Source organism: Vicugna pacos, chromosome 12 (assembly GCF_048564905.1).
Source record: "Vicugna pacos chromosome 12, VicPac4, whole genome shotgun sequence".
NCBI classification, from domain to species: domain Eukaryota; kingdom Metazoa; phylum Chordata; class Mammalia; order Artiodactyla; family Camelidae; genus Vicugna; species Vicugna pacos.
In genome coordinates, this window is record NC_132998.1 from 12,756,273 (window position 1) to 12,776,129 (window position 19,857).

General features: G+C 51.3%; 1 protein-coding gene and 1 non-coding gene across 6 annotated transcripts in view; one reads left to right on the forward strand and one right to left on the reverse strand.

Annotated features, from left to right (window-relative positions):
• Positions 1-19,857, forward strand: part of FMNL3 (formin like 3) — a 51,994-nt gene that overhangs the window by 21,404 nt on the left and 10,733 nt on the right. For 3 of the 5 annotated variants that reach the window (XM_072972836.1, XM_072972837.1, XM_031683019.2), the window contains exons 2-9: positions 8,667-8,750; positions 10,737-10,817; positions 11,093-11,169; positions 14,279-14,362; positions 17,474-17,626; positions 18,808-18,916; positions 19,099-19,175; positions 19,526-19,619. In XM_072972836.1, the coding sequence (XP_072828937.1) occupies positions 8,667-8,750; positions 10,737-10,817; positions 11,093-11,169; positions 14,279-14,362; positions 17,474-17,626; positions 18,808-18,916; positions 19,099-19,175; positions 19,526-19,619 (759 nt within the window). The remainder of the gene's footprint in view (positions 1-8,666; positions 8,751-10,736; positions 10,818-11,092; positions 11,170-14,278; positions 14,363-17,473; positions 17,627-18,807; positions 18,917-19,098; positions 19,176-19,525; positions 19,620-19,857) is intronic. The other 2 variants (XM_031683020.2, XM_072972838.1) reach the window with 1 other exon arrangement.
• Positions 14,653-14,759, reverse strand: LOC116282715 (U6 spliceosomal RNA). Its single transcript, XR_004192297.1, has one exon. It is a non-coding gene; the product is annotated as a U6 spliceosomal RNA (small nuclear RNA).

Consider the following 19,857-nt stretch of genomic DNA (forward strand, 5'->3'; position numbering starts at 1 on the left):
CTGCTTGCTGTTTTAAGACTAAGTCCTATAGCATTTCTTCCCAGAAGCCTTACTTGGCTCCTCTGTTCAATCAGAGGCTGTCTCCCTGGGGTCCCACAGTGCCATGTGCAGCTGTTTCATAGCTGTGCTGTATGCACTCACCTCTGGTTTGCTTATCTACCTTGCCCTCTGGATATGAACTTCCTGAACATAGGGATCCTGCCCTATTAATTTTTATATCCCCAGCTCGTATCTTAGTGCTTGGCATATAGTTGTTTTCCAGCTAAGTGTTAAGCAAGAAATCCAAACAGCAACCAAAAACATAGCTAGCGTGATGTATAACATTTACTACCTAGTTCTGATTTAAATACTTTACATTTATAAACTTATTTAATAATCATAGCAACCCTATGAAGTAGGTACTGTTTCTACCTCCATTTTACAGATGAGGAAACTGAGCCTTGTGGAGATTAAATAACTCTCCCAAGGCCACACTAGTAAGTGGTAGAACCAGGATTCATACCTGAGCAATGTGATTCCTCATCCTTTGCTTTAGCTGCACCATGAGCGTTTGTGATAGGATATTTATTGAATGCCTAAGAAAAGGTGAAGAGACATTAGCTATAAATCACAACTCCATGAACACATTTTAAAGGCATTAGTATAAGTGTGGAGACACTGTTTTTTGAGGGGGTGAATGTAGACCTTACCACTCTCACTCATGAAAGATATGCTAGGGAAGGTGGGATTCCATCTGTTGTGACTCGGAGGCAGGGCATGGCTGGCAGTTGGGAAGGGGATGATCTCTCTGAGGTCTAATGGAGTGGAAAACTTAGGGACAGCGAGAAGAGAAGTATATGTATGGGGAAGTTCAATTTGCCCAGTCTTTATTGAGCACCTGCTGCAGTGATCAACAAGCTGGCAGTGATGATCCCTGCGATCAGGAGCTCGTGGTCTAGCGGGCTGCAAGAAGATGAGTCTGGTTACAAGATGCGTCAGGGGGGTGGCTTAGATTTATGGCATGAACTGAAGGACAGAATTGAAACTCAGAATAAGAAGTAGGAGTTTGCTAAGGGAGAAACGGCATATAAAGAAAGTGATTTGGGCTGTAGCACATAAAGCAGATTATAGGCGAGACCAGAAATAGCAAGGGCGATTGTGAGAAGTTGGATAATCCCCTCCAGAAATAACCAGGGGCTGAACAAGGGACCTGGTGATAGGAGAGGTAGTAGTAGGATCAATCAGCTATTTTTTTAAGCCCCTGCACATGATTCAAAGAACGATAAGGCATGCCCCTACCCTCCAGGAGTTCATATTCTAGTTGTAAATAGAGGAAAAACACACATGAAAAGACACTATATGACGTCATTCAATTTCTGTTAGGGTCCATGGTATCACTACCAGATATTTTCTTTCTCTTTGCTTCAGCCATCTGGACTTCATTTCCAAGGTCACCTCACAGTTCAGAATAGCTACTGAAGTTCCAGCCATTACCTCTGCATTCCAATCAGCTGGAAGCAGAAAGGGTGTACTCGCTCTCTTTAATGATACTTCTCAGAAGTTGTACACACTACCACTTGCATTCCACACGGTCACATAGCCACATCTGAATGCTAGGAAAGATGAGAAATATATTCATTCTGGGTTTCCAAGTGCTTAGCTGAACATTGGAGGTTCCTTATCAAGGAGGATGAGAAGAGGTTGGGGGATAACAAGCAAGTCTGCCATATCATTCTTCACATATGATTATGCTTTGGAGCTCAGAAGAGTGGTTGATTATTTTAGGTTGAATAGTCACAGAGCTGGGTTTTGAGTCAGGTAATAATAGATAGGGATTCAGAAGATTGCGGAAACATGAGTTACAAGTTACAAGCAAATCCTGTGTCAAGAGTGGCTGTTCCAGGAGAGAGAGTCCAGGAGAGGATGAGCTGGTTAGAGATGCTCGGGCTATCCTGGGGAGAATCTTACCCCTGAAGCTCTTTCTTATTTTAAGATGCTAAGAACAGCAGGCAAAGGAGTTAAGGTTTTCTTGTGTAAATGGTGAGTCAGAGAAGACTTCTGAACTAAAAAGAAACATGATTTACCTTATGTGCTAGAAAGTTTAGAAATTTCATCCACATGCAGGTTGGAAGGAGGAGAGGGCTGGAAGTAGGGATGCCAGCTAGAAAGTTATCTCAGAGGGTTAGGAATGAAAAACAAGGGCCCATCTGATGGTGACAGTGGGATGGAAGGGAAAGGAAGGTATGGATGAGAGATCCTGGGCGGACACGCCCTGGGTCTTAGTGAGTAATGGGCTGTGATCTGAGGAGAGAGAGGAAAATACTCTTTGTGGAATGTAACCCCAGAAACGTGTCCTCTGAGAAGTAGCACTGCGTATTAGGGCTCCCCAGGCGAGGGCAGAATATGGTGAAGAGAAGGGACGACCGTGGTTGGACACAGGGACAATGTGAGACTCCTTAGCTTTGGAAAGCCAGCCGCCCCCAGCGGAATAGTTTCCATTCTGCGTAACTGGGGAGTGTGTGGGTCTGGCTAACCGCGAGGAGGGGCTGAGGAGCCAGCAGACAGATCAAGTTGCTGTGGCAGTGGCTTTTTAGCTGGGGGCTTGTAGCTAACAAGAGTTCTTCTGTCTGAAAGTTTGTGCTTCTTGACTGGGTAGGCCAGAAGGGGTGTCCTCAGCCAGGATCTAGGGGCCAGGTTACTTGTTGTGGTTACCTGTTGTCAGGTGTGAGGCCAACAGTGTGGCAGAGGGTAGGGCTGGGGGGCTTTGCTGGCCCTGGGGGCAGGGCCAACTTCCTGTGCCTGCTCAGTTTCTAAGGCAGGAGTCCTCCAAGGTGAAGAAGAGGCCGTGGGGGTTTAGTTGTATTTGGATAAAGCCACCTCTCTAATTGATGCTGGACTTCTAGGACCTCTCCTTTACCCGACTTCCCCGGTGTGAGTTGCAGAGCTCAGCCTGAGACATCTGGCAAATCCATCTCTTTTTCCTCCAGACTGCTCAAGGACTTGGCCTGTAACTGCTCAGCAAGTCATTTCTGGTTATAGAGTCATCAGTGACCACAGAAGCACGTTCTCCAGACAGGGCTCTGAAAGCTGGCTTTTCTCTGGCAGCTTGTCCCCAAAGTGATTAGCTTCAAGTAAACAAAACCAGAAAGCCAGACCTAAGCCATTGCCGACACTTAAAGCAAGGAGCACCCACTTTTCTGATGTCTTTGGTCACGAGGTACCCCATGACCCCATGACAGAAGTCTAGTAGGGCAGCTCAGGCCACGAGGACACAGTGTGTATAGCTGGAGTGTGTCACACCCATGAGCCCCGGTGTGTGGGGTTGCAAATGGAGGGAGATGAGGAGGGAGGGGGCTGCACTGTGAAGGCTGTGGGGTTTGGCGGCACCAGGGCAGGAGGCCTGGAGTCCAGGGAGGTGACAACTGCTGTCCACCCCTTCCTATTCTTGAAGTGTTCACCCCTCTCCATCATGGGCAGGGCTACCTCTCCCTGCAGCCAAGTGTCATGAACCATTCATGTGATTTCCTTTTTGCTGCAGGATACAGCTTTTCTCCCAGAGCCTTTCCCAGCTGACTCAGGCTCACCCAGGCTCTGTCTCAAGTTATCGTCTCCAAACCTGCCCTCTGAAAAGGATGGGAGGGAAGCAGGCAAGGAAAGCTGTCTTGGGCTTCATCTCCTGGGTTGGCAGCAAAGCCAACCTCGGCCTCGGTCCGTGGGGGCTGCAGTGAGACCTGGCCACGGATCTGTTCCGCTTCCTCTCCTGCGCCACTCCCGCCAGTCGCAGGGCGGGAAGAAGTGTGGGTGTTTGCAGGGGCTGCTGTGCTTCCCATGTCTGGACTTTCTTAATTTTGGCACTTGGACCTTTGATCAAACTCTGATTTTTTGGTTTCCTCTTGCTGGGATTGTACTTTTGGTGGGGAGTTAGGAGGAGCTGTGCTGAAACGACGAGATAAACAAACAGTGACGCAGGAGCGGCAGCAGCGTAAGGAACAGGCTGGGCCAGCCGTCTGGGCGGGCTGGGTGGAGGAGGACTCCCGCCCTGCACACTGGCCAGCTGGCTTGTGTTAAAGCGCCAGCTGAAAATAACTCTCATTGTCTGGGAGCTGCTACTGCGGCAGGGCTGGCAGGGCTGGCTGCGGCCGCCAAGGGGGCCGAGGCAGCAGGAGCTGGTACCTCCCACCTCCTTGGGCTCTTGCCCTTTGGGAGCAGTGCCCAGCTGGCCACAGCTGTGCCTCCTGCCCACCAGTAGAGACACGTGGAGGGTGGACTGGGCCACTCCTCACATTGTCCTTTTGGTGGCTGGGCATGGGCCTTTGTGCCCGGTGTTGCCTGCTTCACCATTGGCTTGAGGGAAGAGATGTTGGTTTGGGGGAGGGGGGTCCTGGCAGGAAGGCAGTGCCCCAGCTCCTCCTCCAGCAGTCCTCCGGACTCCCAAACCTTGTACCTCCCCACCGCAGTCCACCTCTGCCTGTCTGTACAGCGGGCTGATCTATGGACGCCTGAGAGGACTTGCTGTGACCGGGGGCACATGGGGTGCCCAGGACAGTGCCCCATTTCATCTCTGGGGAAGTTCTAGACTCAGCTTCCCAGGGCTCCCCACCCCTCTACCACACTGGGGAGAAGTGGCCAGCCATCGGGGCTTGGTGAGAGGTGGTTCTTGAGAGGGAAAACATTGAGAAAACCACCAACTCACAATCTGTGTTTGCTCAAAATAAACAACCCCTGCCTGCCTTCCCTAAAGCCTTCTGAATCCCCCTTGCAGGAAAGTTTCAGACATCTCTCTCCCAGTCTCTCAGAGGGGCTAGGCCGTTTTTATCTCTGTTCCTAAGATTTATCATGATTCACTGGGACCAACAGAAGCAGTTGGGAACTTTTGGTGTTTCCTATTTCTGTTTGTTGGGTTTTCCCCAGGCCCAACCCAAGGAGACTGACAGAGTCAGGGGTGAGTCCCAGAGAAGGACCCACAGCTTTGGAGGAAACTCCAACCCCACCGGCATTTCCCTTTCCCTGCCGTGGGAAGGAAGCGAGGAGGGGCTCACTGGCTGGGGCTGCAGAGCAGGAAAGGGAAGGGAACCTCTGCAACCAGGGCCACCCCCTCCTCCTCCTCGGCTTCTCTGGGGCCGACAGGGGTCATTGGGGTGTCAGGAAGCCTTGCCAGAGGGCCTGGGCCATTGCTCCCACAGAGCCCAGGAAGGTGTTGGCCACTGAGCAGAGCACACTGCCTGGCCTCAAACTGGCAGCAAACCAGAGCGGTCTTGCGAAGAAGCATCAGGTCCACCCCTTTCTGCTTCTTCCTGTTATAGGTTTTTTATTATTAGGCTTCTGGCTGGTTCCCTCTGATTTAGGAATCAGTCCCAGATTGCTTTCAGTCTGAGTTCCTCTTCCCTCTCTCCTCCCATCCCCTGGGGTCTCTCCCTCCCTCCCCAAGGTTGGTGGTATTTAATTGCCTCCTAGTCTTAGAGGAAACCTGAGAGGGATCAAACCTGGGTTGAGAAGTGTGTTGAGAAGCAGTGCTGAAGGAGGGACAGAGGCAGAGATAGAGGACAACCCAGGAGCAAGAGAGCAGATCCTCGGATGTCAGAACATTACCCAGGGTTTTTAGGAGGAAGGGGGAGGAAACTGTGTTGAACACTCGCAGTGTTTCAGACACATACAGACCTAAAGTATTTATCGTTTAATCCTCATAAAACCCTGTGAAGTAGTGAGATTATCTCCGTTTTATGGATGAGCTCACGAGGTTCAGGGACTCTGAAGCGCCCGAAGTAGATCTTGGGCTCTCTGATTCCACATCCAGTGCCCTCTGCTCCAAGACAGCTGCGCCTCCTTTCTGTTCAGCAAGAATCTCAGTGAAGAGTTAGCAAGAACTCAGCCCAGCTTCTGCCTTAAGAGAGCCCGCGGTCCACTGCAGGAAACAAACCTCTGACGGAGACCGGAAGGAACCGTGTCAGGTTTGCTCCCTGGCTGTCCCCGGAACTCAGGAAGCTGCCCTTCCTCAGGACATTGAACCCTGCTAGCCTCACACGCATTATCAGAACTCCTGATGCCCTGGTCTGGCAGGGAGAGGGCTGCCCTGCCAGGCCCTGGTCCTGCCTCCTTGGTGCATCACTCCTACCCTGCAGTCAGTGATTGATTTCTTGTAAAAGTGTTGGAAGCAGGGGGAATTCCCCCACCCACTTCCTTCCCCATTGCCACACTTCTGCCTCAAAGGAGCAGAGAAGCTGTCCAGAAAGTGCCACCCAAAACCCTAGACTGAAGGATGTGGGCCTGCGGTCAGAGAGGCTTCATGCTTCTGCCACCTGTTTCCATATTCTGGGGTCCCTCTGTTCTGGCATCTAAAGTTTGGCCAGGTTCCTGAGATGCCTATTCTATGCTCTCAAGCTAGGGTTCCCAAAGGTGATGACTTTGCTCTGTCTTTGAAGCCCCGGGGGGACCAGACATTTTTTCACCAATTCACCTGGTGGGGAAGTATGAGGCCACAGCAGCTGACTGAGGGAGGAAGTTGGTGTAGACGGGATGTGATTCTGCCACAGTAGCAACAGGCCCTCCCTCCCCTTCCCCGGCTGCTTTCTTTCAGGGGAGACGTTGTTTTCTGTCTTCGTGACACAGACTTGGGAGAAATAGACAGATGACAGTGAAGTCATCTGGGGGTGTGCAGAGCCAGAACCAGGGCTGGACTCACTTGGGCTCAGCTGGCAGCTGCCTGGCCCCAGTTAGGTGGAAGACCTCGCTCCGGGCCATCTTTGATCTTTGGGTCCTTGTTCTGTTGTGGCCTCCTGCTCCTTTCCTGCTATCCACACAGACATGCTGAGGTTGGTCCTTAGCAAAGTAATTCCAGAGAAAACATCTGGAGTTGTATTTGCGCGTCTGGCCATCCCTGCTATGTTGGCAGTGGCAAGGGTTTGGCTTAGCCCCTCTACCCTGCAGAAGTTCAGGTAGGTCCACAAGGGCAGCAGAAACCAAGGGGAGAGGTATGATGTGGTGGTCTCTTCCCCTTCGTTTCTTCTCTCACCTGCCCCTCTTCTGTATTCCTCAGCTCTTCCATTTCTAAACACTGAGCAGAGATCCCAATCCTACTGCCTATTTTGAGCCATAGCGACCCTGTTTCTAGCCAGGAGCTGGGCCCAGAGCTCAGAATTGGGACATCTTAACTATAGATTTATCGTCAACTTACTCTCTACTAGGTGCCTGTCATAGTACTAGACATTAGTGGGGGTTGGAGATCATATGAATAGAAACAGTCCTTTAGGCACTAGATGAGCGTACAACTGGCTTAATGGTATGTGTGTAAATAAATGCATAAAAAGTAGATATATGTAACAGAAATAACGGATGTTTAAGGATCTTTAGTTTCTTAGAAAATGGAGGGCCCACTCTCAGAATACTCCTGCTGCTTCTGGAATAATGCAGTGAGTGACTCCTTGGGATCCTGGACACACACAGTTCACGTGCCCGGGGATGAGGATGTCAAGGAGTGGGCAGAGGAAAACCATGGTCATGCTTGGTTTAGCTGGGAGTAGAGCTGAACTTGGAGCAGAAGGTAAAGGAGAGAAAGATGAGAGGAAGGCCTTCCAGGTGGCCTGCAGTGTACCTGGGGAAGAGGCAGGATTTGTGGGAGGTCATGTGAGTTATCAAGCAGATGCAATGCTTCAAGTAGGAGATCATATTTGATTCAGGAGTTGGGGGTGGGAGGCAGGTGCAGTGACCTGCCTTTGCAGGCGATGGCTGTGACCTGCAATATAGACATCTGGACTGGTTAAAGGAGAGGCTTGGCTGGAAGGGAATAAGGAGGGGAAGGCAGGGCTCCTGGCCTGGGTGGGGCTTGCCCATGGATGTCTTGGGCTTTTACTCACTCACTTAGCACCTTTATTCACTTATTCATTCAACAAATGCTAATGAACAAAATAAAAATGACTCCTACTCTGACCTGTACTCTAGGTTAGAGTGTCTCTTTAAAGGGTTGAAACACTTTACTGTGTCTTAAGTAATTGGGAGCTGGGTCATAAATAATTATACCAATAATTAAAGTACTGAAATTTTGTAAATTATTTCCTTAAAATTTTAAGCAGTTATCTTTATGCTAACGTCCTTCTCATTCACTTGTATCCTGATGTTGGGGGAAGGGGTAGAGTTGTAGCATCCGCACAGGCTGTGGGTGGCTCAGGATCTGCCCGTGAGTCTGCATGGTGCAGGGCAGCCGCCCATCCTGGCTGTGGTGGAAAAGCGATTGAAGGTTGTTGCTTTAGACTGGTGGCTTTCAAACTTTTTTGATTTGTCCCATGCTAAGAAACACATTTTACAGTGTGATCTATATGTGTGCATGTATGTGTATATGTATACATAAAATACAAAAGAAACAAAAGCTTCATGAAACATTATTTGTACTTCCTACTTACAGTGAATTCCAATATCTTCAGTCCTATTTTAATCTGTTCACTTTCACTTAAAATAAAGTTACTTTCGACTCACGAAATCTATTCCACGACCTGTGGTTTGGAAAACATTCACTGAACCAGATATGTAGGGGAAGCAGAGGGATGCTGGCGCCTCTCTGAGCCTTCCTCACCAGCCTGGAGAGTCATGGGGAAGCCTGAGGGTCCCAGGGCAAAGGTGGGCTCCTTTCATCGAGCCTTTCTCTCCTCTGAGTAGTAGTGGGGTTTCGGCCCTTTTGACTCAGGTTCTCTCCTCAGAGCTCCATGAACCTGCCTCCCGACAAGGCCCGGCTCCTACGGCAGTATGACAACGAGAAGAAGTGGGATCTGATCTGTGACCAGGTACAGGGATGGGGCAGGGCGGGAAGTAGGGGTTGTGTCTTGGGCTGGACAGGGCAGCAGGGCCAAAGGCATTTCCTTTGAGGTCCTTCGAGGAATCCTGGCCTGGACTTGGCATCAGTCCTGCTCCAGTGCCCTCTCCTAACAGAGACAAGGCTGGTAGGCCAGGTTCCTCTCTAGCTCCTGCAAAGAGCTGTTTTAATTTCTTCCCACTGAGCAGCAGCCTGAAGGAGGTTTGTGTAGGGTCGGCTGTGGAGGAGTTTGGTGGTTTTCCCAGCAGTGCCCGTTTCTGCCTTTCCCCAGGGTGAGGGCTGTGCCTGGCTGGGGAATTCAAAGGACCATTTTTATCTTACTCTGCTCCAGTCTGGCAAATAGCGAGGTTTTCCCATTATTTACAGGCCTCTAGGAATGAGAAGCCCCGGTCCCCTAGTGTTTTGTTCCCAAGTCAGAGTATGAGGATTGGAAGCTCTCCCCACGTGAACAGTGTTTAGAGCTGCAAGACATTATAGAGATTACTGCTTAGCTCAGAATCAAGAACTAACAGCTGCGGCCTTGCTCTTTGCCCTGCACACATCTGAATATGACAAGTCATGAGCTTCTGAACTCAGACAGGCCTGTCTGCACAGCTGCGAGAGCCGGCCTTTCCTTCTTTACCTCTTGGGAGATGTGGAAGCACCTGGCAGAGAGTGTAGGCAGTCTGTTTACCCGGCACTTTCTGGTGGAGCTTTGTCATGAACATATTTAGTGTTCCTTTTCAAGCCCTGAGCAAAATCACAATAGCTAACATTCATTGAGTGCTTATTATGGACCAACCACTTTCTATACACTGAAATATCTCACTTAATCCTCACAAAAACCCTGTAAGGAAAGCACTGTTACATTTTATAGAAGCAGAACCCAAGGCTTGGTGCCTTGTCTGACACTGGTAGGTGATGGAGCTGGGGCTCAGGCAGCCACCTCCATCTGTGCGAAGGGTTCTGCTCCTCTGCCCCCCTAGTCATGCTGCTTGACCTAAGGTAGACTCATGCTTCAGAGAACCTAGTCCAGGTCCCTTCTTCTCCAGGGAAGGCCTGTTTCCTCAAGTCCTGCATTCAGAGGGGTCAGTGAGCACCTACTTGGAGTTTGGAGAACAGTAGCCCTTGGGTACTGAGTTTCTCTAACTGATGATCTCTCAGTCTTTTCTAGGTCTCATAATGTCAGCTCTTCCTCAAATCTTTCTTTTTTTCCTTCTATTTTGTTTTTAGATTTTATTTCCTAACATTATACATTCTCCTGGACCCTTTCCAGCCCCTCCACCCCTTAACTTTTCAGATAACTCAGTTGTGGAGGCCCTTATCAGACCAGAATGCTTAAGAGTTTTCCTTGAGTTTTCTCTTGGGTTGGATGAGTGGGTTAGGGAGGGCATGGTTCCATGCCCTGTGTGGAAGGGGACCAAGGGCTCACCTTGTGGAAAGCAGGCTTCAGCATTTGGGGTTGCTTGGATTGTTGGACTCTGAGGCCTGGGCAAGGAGCAGAAAGTGTGTTTTCAGTCCTGAGCTGTGTTGACACTGCAAAACCAGTCCAGTCCCAGTCTGGGTTCAGTGATGAGAAAGTTGGATTCTACAAGGCCTAGCTCCCTTCCCCTTGGCCTTCCTAAATCCCATCCATTAGCTGGGTAGGCAGTGAACAACATTTCTGTTTACAGCTCTGTAATCCCTACATCTTCTTAGGAAGCAGCAGGTTCTTAAAGTAATTTTTAATATAGAAAAATATTTTAGGCTCAGGGAGTACTAATTAGAGGAGAATATGGTAACAGATGGGAAGTACCTGAGGCTACGTCAAGGAAGGGAACTTATGGTTTCAGTGATGTTAAGGGCCAGGTGTTTCAGCTTTAGGAGGCTAAGGCCCCCCAGATCAAACACTGTGAGTTCTACTCATATGAACTCTACTTCCTTAACACTCTTCTTGGAACCCTGGGTGTCTGTGCACACACGTGTGTCTCCCTTACAGGAACGATTCCAGGTGAAGAATCCTCCCCACACTTACATCCAGAAACTCCAGAGCTTCTTGGACCCCAGCGTAACTCGGAAGGTGAGGTGCAAAGCAGGGAGGCCCCATCTTGCTGCCTTTATAGTCCTGTGGGGTTCAGGGGCAAACCCTGTGACTTGGGTTGGGACTGCTTCTGAGCAATGGGAGTTGGGTTTCTGTGTTCTGAGGCCATGGGCCTGGAGTGGCTGGTTAGTAGCAGAGGGAAGGACTATAACTGCCTTCTTGAGTGCCTTTCTTTTCCTTTTCTACCCCTTTTGCTTATATTGTAAAGTTGGATTGTTGGCCTCCGTCAGTGACAGAAAATTCCATGTTTACAGAAGTTCAGGAGGAGGGTGCAGGAGTCAACCAAAGTGCTGAGAGAGCTGGAGATCTCACTTCGTACCAACCACATTGGGTGAGTCAGATCTGGCCATCAGAGCCTCTTCCCCTGGCCCCTTAGGACCTGGTGTCCCCTGAGGATAGTTTGCCTGTTAATCTCCCTACCATGGGGCAGAGTTGCCCCTTGAATGGCTCTTGATTCCCCAGAGAGCTTCAGACTGTTCCTTTTCTGGCTTTTCTCCCCCTCAGCTCTGCCAGCTGCTGACTGGATGCTGCTGGCAAGCTAGGGGCCTCTCCTGGGGTCCTCAGCCTGTGGCTTTGAGTGGAAGACATTCCCACAGCGGCTGAGACTGGAGTCTGCCTGTGGCCTGGGGCTGGGCCAAGGGAGGCCCAGAGAAGGCTGGGGAGAGGGGAGCACATTGCACTGGGTAGCTGAGACCTAGTTTGTGGACTGTTTGTGTACTGTTTGGTGCCCAGAAGATTATTTGCTTGATTGTAAGATAATTTAATTCATGGGCAGCCAGCAGCTTCCTGAAGCACCAGGAAAGATCTAAGGCACTAGGGGCTAGGAGTTGAACGTCTTCTGTATTCACAGACCCCAGTACTGCCAACCCATTGACCGGGCCCCTAGGAACTGCATGAGTCTTGTTTTCCAGAGGAGTGGGGAACCAGACCTGCTGAACAGGCAGAGGGTAATGCATGGAGTACAGTGAAAGACGGCAGTGGTCTCAGTTTCACAAAGCCGTAACCAGCCAGAGTAAATAGAGTGAAAGTGAGAGAGAGAGGAAGAGTGGGTGTATGTGTGTGTGTGTGTGTGTACACAAAGGACTGAGGGACTCCTGATGGAGAACTGTGGGCAGGGTTGCAGTCCTGACCGAGGGGCCTGGCACGAATGTTGAGAGCTTATGTGAGAGAGAAGTCAAGCCTAGGATGAGAGAGGGTGTTGCTGGGCAGGTGCCAGCCCCAGGGTCCTCGGCTTCCTGAGAGCCAGGGTATAACGAGCCAAATGACATCATCTGCCTTCCCCGCCCACTTGTCCACCCTCAGGCTGAGCCTGCCTGGGGTTCTTACAGGGCTACCTGTATGCAGCCAGCTGCCACCCCAGCAGCCACAGAGGAAGTGGCTCAGGAGAGAACAGAAGAGGGACAGTTCCTGTCTTTAGTAGCTGTGCTTGGTGGCCAGAGTTGGCTTTTGCACCTCATCTGTGATCCAGACACTGAGAACTGACTTGCTAGGAAATATGTAACTAAGCCTTCACCTTTATTTGGTGAATCCTCACAGAAGGAAAAACAGCAGAGCCTCATCAGCTACCGCATGTGAGGAGGGCAAGAGCAACTCGGATGGCAGCTCCAGACACCACCTGCCACGCTGCGTTCCTCCATGGGGCCTTTTCCCCGTTCCTTCCCTCTCTCTCTCAGGCCCCCCTGTCTTTCTTAGTAAGTCTTGCTGTGTGAGGATGGGGGTCTGCTCTTCTCAGGAGAGGGCCACAGAGAAGTGTGTGGCAGTCCCCCCTGCCTGCCCCTTCTACCTGGTGCCGTCGCCTCTGGGCATTGGCCGGGAGCTGGGGCCCGAGCAGCACGATTCCCAGGCCCAGGCCTCTTGACAGTTGGCACACAGGTTAGAAGTCTGGACCTGGTCCTTGGTTCCCAGGGAGCAGCTTAGTGTCTGGCATTTTAGGAGCTCCTGTCCTCTGAACTGTGGCTTCTCTGGTGGAGTGATGTGGGAGGGCCAGGATCCTTCCCAGATTTCTGGGCAGGAAGAGTTTGTCAGGCTGTCCTGCGAGGATGTGGCTGCTCCCGGGCAGAAGGAGCCCGGGGCAAGGTGGGGAGAGGAGGATACCGCTCAGCCCCAGGCCTGCAGAGCAGGGCGGGCTGGGGAGTAGGATTCCAGAGCCTCTCCAGCTCCTCCTCTCCTTGGTTTGTATTGGTTTCTCGGCCTTGCCCAAGTGCCCTTTAACCTCTCCTCAAAGTGTCAAGATCCCGAAAATAGCAGTGTAGACTCAGACAGGAAATGAGAAGGGGGTGGGGAGCTGGAGAGCAGACAGACAGGAAACGGGAGGCCTGTCGGCCCCCAGAGAGGAAGCTAACTTCAGGCAGCTCCGGTGTCAGTCAGCCTCAGCCAGAGCCTGCTGCCAAATCTTAGCCGGGCCTGGTGCTGCAGCCCGGCCGCTCTCTGTAGCCCGGGGTGTGGCCGTCAAACATGGCGCTGGGGCTCCAGCTGTGGAGGAGAAGCTGCCCAGAGGGCTGTTTGGCACACCTAGCCTAGAAAGACCCCCGGACACTCAGAGGGGACAGAGCAGTCAAGAGAGTTAGGGTTCACCCTGAGAGTTTCATGTTTCTCTGGGTCCTGTCTGTCTATAGGACAGGAACAAACCTATCCTGTAACAGTCCTCCTGGGACTTGTTCCTGACTTTCTTTCCAGGGATATCTCAGCCCCAAAGGCCTGAAGGCAGAAGGTTGGAAATGCCCTGGTCCGTTGTCTTTAGGTGCCTAGTTGTCTGCTCTCCTGCCTCCCTGGTTCAGTCTTTGAGTGATCAGAGCCATTCTGGGGTTGCTTGAGTTCCTGACTGTTCCCTCATCCTTTTCCCATTCTGCCAGACTCGACCAAACACAGAACTCCCACATATCCCTCTTTGCTCACTACTTCCCCAAATACCTCCACTGAACTTGGTGGAGAGCACTTTGGCCCATTACCCCTCTGTTCCAGAGCTCTCTTTGACCCTTCCTGACTGTCTCTGATTGAGACTTCGGTCAAGTTGGGGACTTGGTGGCCTCTGTCAGGCACAGCCCTGCACAAAGGCTGCAGTAAATGCTCTTGATAACCACCAGTTCCTCCAACGAGCGTCATGCCAGGATGGTGTGCCCAGCCTCGTGCTAGACACCAGGGACCCAGAAAATGATTGAGTGGGGTCCTGACCCTTGAGGAGGGGACTCCTGAAGGATGGTTGGCTGACATGGTGTTGGAAGGCCTGTATCTTTTTCCATCCCTGGCTCCCCCACCTAGGGGAGATCCAAGCCAGTGATGTGACCATGGCGGGGTGCCACGGGCTTTCATCTTCAGAATTCTCCCAGTCTGGTGCTGAGTTCCAGAGGATCCAAGAGGGAGTGCTGTGTCAGAGATACCTTGCCTGTCACCCCCTCAACCCATTTTAGCAGAGCCCTCCACTATGTCTCTGTTATCTGCAGGTGGGTGCGGGAGTTTCTGAATGATGAGAACAAAGGCTTGGACGTGCTGGTGGATTACCTGTCATTTGCCCAATGTTCTGTCATGTGAGTACCACCTGGGACTAGGGTTGGGGACCAGTGAGGAAGGACAGGGTCCCATTCTGCCTTTTTTTTTTTAACATTTTTTATTGATTTATAATCATTTTACAATGTTGTGTCAAATTCCAGTGTTCAGCACAATTTTTCAGTCATTCATGGACATATACACACTCATTGTCACATTTTTTTCTCTGTGATTTATTATAACATTTTGTGTATATTTCCCTGTGCTATACAGTGTAATCTTGTTTATCTATTCTACAATTTTGAAATCCCAGTCTATCCCTTCCCACCCTAAAAATATGGAACGCTTCACGGATTTGCGTGTCATCCTTGCACAGGGGCCATGCTAATCTTCTCTGTATCGTTCCAGTTTTAGTATATGTGCTGCCGAAGCGAGCACGGTCCCATTCTGCTCTGATGAGGAAGGGTGAGCTTACAGTAGTGAAGATGGGAATAGGAATCCCAGGCAGGAGGGAGGGGCCCAGGCAGCAGTGTGGGAGTGGACAGGCAGCGAAGGAGTTGTCTGGGATCCGTGAAGGATGCCAGGTGGCTGGAGAGAAAGTGCATTTTGGGGAGCAGGAGGAAAGATGTGGAAAGAGAGCTCAGAATCCGAACCCAAAGGATCCAGACTCTAGGCTGGGGCAGTCCACGGAAATGCCCCGGCTTCTGAGAGAGATGCCTGTGGGATTCATTTGCTTTGGGAGAGCTAAGCCTTCAAGAAGCTCCTTTGGGTCTCCAGTTGTGAGAGGGTTACTCCAGGTCACCCTGGGAGCAGTGAGCATGACCTTTGACGCAGACTGAAAATGAAGCATTCAGGAGCTTTTTTCAAGCAGGTTGGAGGCAGCAGGAAGTGAATTAAAGCAGAGGAGAAGGCAATGTGGAATAGTGAAAGGAATGAGGGCTTTCGAGTTAAGACAAAGCCCAAAGCCAGATGTGGGTCTCTTCTGTCCTTTGCTATCTACGTGACCTCAGGCAAGTGTGCCTCCTCTTACATGAAGGGATCCCTGTTCCAGGATGTTGTAAGGATTAGATGATAATGCAAGTGAAGCACTCTGTAGTATTTAGAACACAGTCTATACTGTGGAAGCCACTTAATTGTTATTATTTAAGGCGGTGTTCCCTGCCATAATTACCTAAATATATGGAAAGAGGGATTTTAGTGATCATTCACGGCATGACCAACACATTCAGACTTATACTCAAGACTTATGTCAGCCCTAGAGTGACTGATCATCCCGGTTTTCCCATGAATTTCCCCAGTGTAAGAGATGAAAGTCCCTTGTTTTGGGGAACTCCTCAGTCCTGGGACTCAACCCCAGCCTCCACTTTCACTTTCCTTGTTGCTGTCCTTGCCCACTGGCCATTCTCCTTTGCCCAGTAGGAATTCACTCTCATCTCATTAGGGGTTTGAACTAAACGCCTCTCCTCAGTTGGCCTCTTTCACTTTATCCAGGTCATCTCCTGTTAAAATCAAACATGGCCCACTCCCCATTCCCATCCCTGTAGAAGTCATGCCTCATGATCCTCCTATCCCTAAAAAAAAACACACTCTTTTTATAGAAAGAAATGAAAAACATTTGCTGAAACAATTTTTTTAAATTCAGGGCTTTTATAGTAAAAAGATGTAGATCATTTTTCCAAATAAGCCTATCTTGTTTGAAAAGCAAACAAATTCCAGCTGCTTTAAACCAAAATACACTGGAACCTCAGCACTGTAGTGTCCATGGCAGTACCTTTGACTCTATTTTTAAAAGAACGATTTGGGGCCGTGGTGAGTGGGAGGCGGGTGGAGGAGGGAGACTGTGTGTTTTGGGAAGGGTTGAGAGGAAAAAGGTGAAGCCAAATAGAGTTTGAGCGAAGGCACTTATTTGTACACTGCATGTCCCAGCCGAGAGAATACTATTATTGATGGAGGGAAGCCGCTGGCAAGCAGTCTCCCTCTCAGGGAGACCCCTTTGATGTCTGCTCGAGAGCTCCATTAAACATCTGATCACCGGGATTCTGAAGCCTGCTTCTGCTTCCTTTGGAACATTCAGTCAACTGCAGATATCGCTTCCTATTTCAGGAAGCCTCATCCTTGGTGCCTTTGACCCTGGGGCTGAGCGTGTCTGAACAGAAGGCTCCTTGGGGGAAGAGCCTGCTTGCTCAGTCCTGGGTGACCTAGTGGGGGGAGGGGACAGGAAAGAGGAGTGGGGCTTGTTTCTCAGCGAAGGTAGATCCCGAAGTGGGGATATGTAATGGAGAAGGCCCTGTGGGTTTGTGATCTTGAGCTGCCCTCATTGCCCTGGCCATGGTCCCGAACTGCTGATGGTGGGAGATATCTGGCCCCAGCAACACAAAGGGACAAGCAGAAACCATTCCAACTCCTGTAGGGACTAAGGACCCCAGTTCACACACTTCACCTGTTATTTCTTCCCCCAGGGATGCTAAAGCCCCAAGGAGCCTCTAAACCAGAAAAACCTAGAAGCCTTAAGTAGAACCATAGAAAACCTGGTCATTAAAACCCAGTGCTAGGATGAGACCGTGGTGCTTTTCCTAAACATAGAGGCATTTCCACTCTGGGTTTGCCAGGACCTCCATTCCCTTCCACTCAGACTGGCCCCTCATGAGCCCGATCCAGAACAAACCAGGCCCCCTTAGGGAGGCCTCTTTGGCTGCTGCCGTTTGCCACCAAGCAAAACCTGCAGTTGGCCTGTTCCCCACCACTGCTCCACCGAGCAGATTCTCCAAGGGGAGCCACAGCTTCTCTGAGATGTCCCATCTATGGCTGAGAGTGCAGAAAGACTCCCAGCCCCCTGCGTCCCCTCGGGCCCAGGGGGAGGTCACTCCTCCTGGAGTCACCTGGCCAGTGGGGAGCAGCGGCTGCCTCTGTCAGAATCCCTGTTTCCTCAGGGGTCCCTCCACATTGCTGCCTGTGCCTACTCTGCCCCGCTCAGCCCTCCTGTGCTGGTGGCTCCTCTGACCAGGGTTGGATCTCTGTTGCCCAATTCTGCTTTCTCTTCTTGCTGCCCTTGCTTCTTGTTGCCCTAGAGGTCTAAAGGGCAGGGGTGGACTCGCCAGGGGGCTTGGCACTGAATTTCTCCTGTGTGTGCGCTGTGTCCTTTCCTGCTCCAGGTTTGACTTTGAGGGTCTGGAGAGTGGTGACGATGGTGCATTTGACAAGCTCCGGTCCTGGAGCAGGTCAATTGAGGACCTGCAGCCACCCAGCGCCCTGTCAGCCCCCTTCACCAACAGCCTCGCTCGCTCTGCGCGCCAGTCTGTGCTCCGGTATGTGTGCTCTCGCTCTGCGCGCCTGCCTCCCACCCCAGCCCCTGTCCAGGTTTGGGTATAGCGGTGAGTGCTCATGCTCTCCCTCCACTCTTGCTTCCAGGCTCAGCTCTCTTGCCCTCTGCCTGCCAGTCTGTCTCTGGTCTGTCCTCTCTGTCTCCCTGACTCTGCCCAGCGATCTGTCCTGGGTAAGTACATCACCCTCGGCTGTGCCCATCCCTTTTGGGGTTCCAGCCCTCCCCTCCCCTCTCCCCCTCTCTGGGGGCCCCTCCATTCCTCACTCTCGCTCTGCCGTTCCTTCCTGCCTCTGCACAGGCCTTGTCCTCATCTGGTCTTTGCTGGCTGGTCCAGTGCCTGCCCTCACATCTGCTTCCCTCTGCTCTGCACTCTGACCCATCAGCTGCCCGGAGACCAGCTCCCACCCAGCCTGCTGCTCACCTTCCCTTCCCTTCTTCCTTTAGGCCTTTTTTCTCCAAGGCTGAAATGTATTCATTCATTGCAGTATCTGAAGAGCCGTCCTGCCCGGAGGCAGGTGGATGGACTGGATGACTTCTTAGAGCCTCTCCCATAGAGGGAGGCTTTCCTTTGGGTCCTGTGGCCCTTTCCGTGGTTTCTGTCTCTCAGCCATGCTTTTCATCTAGTCTCCTTTAGGTTTTGCCCCCCTGACACTGCTCATCATTCTAGTCATGCACAAGCAGATACCATTTGTGCTTCCTTTTTCTTCCATGAAACATCATTGGAGGCAAAACCAGATGTAGCCCCTGGCCCTCCTATAGCCTTTGGGGTCTGCTCTGTCTTTCCTAGGACATAGAAGTGGGATGGGAGCCAAGATGCCCCTGCCCCAGGTATTGTGGGAAGATGCACTGACTGGAAGGAGGAGGAGGAGAGGCTCAAGTGAATGTTTCCCTGGACCCATCTTGAGGTCTAGGAAGGCCTGCACACTTACTGTTGTATTTTGGAGGATCTCTGGGATTAGGATGGTTTGGGCACTGATTATAATGCTGGAAGACCTGTTCCAGGGAGGCGAAAACAGTGGAGTGCCCTGTCCCTGCCCTCTCCCTCTCTGGGCTATTGGTGCAAGGTCCTCTGTCCCCCTTTTCTGCTGCTTCTGAGGGGCAGCCTGTTGTCTGGGTGACAGTGAGCACTCCTAGACCCTTCACCCGAAGCCCCCTCTCCTCCAGGTATAGCACTCTCCCCGGGCGCAGAGCCCTGAAGAACTCCCGCTTGGTGAGCCAGAAGGATGACGTCCATGTCTGTATCCTTTGTCTCCGAGCCATCATGAACTATCAGGTAAGGTGACAACACTAGTCACAGGTGCTCTGCCTCTTCTGCTGCATCTCCCCAGCCAGAAGAGCTCAGAAGGCACCAGCTTGTGAAAGACAAGTTTGCTGGTGGGTCAAGGTGCTGTGGCTGGGACCTGCCTTCCCCACCATCACAGTCTCCCCTCCTTCTGTCCTTTCCCTTTGCTACAGTATGGATTCAACCTGGTCATGTCCCACCCCCATGCTGTCAATGAGATTGCGCTCAGTCTCAACAACAAGAATCCAAGGTGAGTTCCTTCCCTCCGTTTCCTCCCTGCTCTGCCCTGGGCTCTGGAGATCTGGGCTCCACTTGTCCCTGTCAAGGAGACCTGCCTGACCCCGGTCCTGAGGCTAGGTCAGCGCCTTGGTGTGGCCCCCTCACCTCTGCTGAAGAAGGCGTGTCCTGCGTCCCGCTGGTCTACACGGCTTAGTGAGGGAGCAAGCCTGCCTTCGCCTGCCTTCTTCCCCAAACCCACCTTCTCCCCTCACCACTGAGGCTGTCTCTCCTCTCTGAAAGGACTCACCCACTTGTGGAAGTGAGATGTGTGGTGGCTAGGGTCAGGGGCTAGGGTGTTAATCTTCATTCTCCACCCTTTAGGACCAAAGCCCTTGTCTTAGAGCTCCTAGCAGCCGTGTGTTTGGTGCGGGGAGGACACGAAATCATTCTTGCTGCCTTTGACAATTTCAAAGAGGTCAGTCTCCTATATTCAGGGGTGTGTGTGTGTGTGTGTGTGTGTGTGTGTGTGTGTGTGTTTGGCAGGGAGGAGGTGGGAGCCAGATAGGTAAGCACCCTTTCCTGTGATCTCACATATCCCAGGGATTTTAACAGCCCAGTAGTTAGCTAGGTTGTCCGCCCACTGCTTTTTTAAACCAAAACCAGAACATCAGTCTTACTGGATATCATCTCAGGAAAGCTCCTGATTGGCTAGC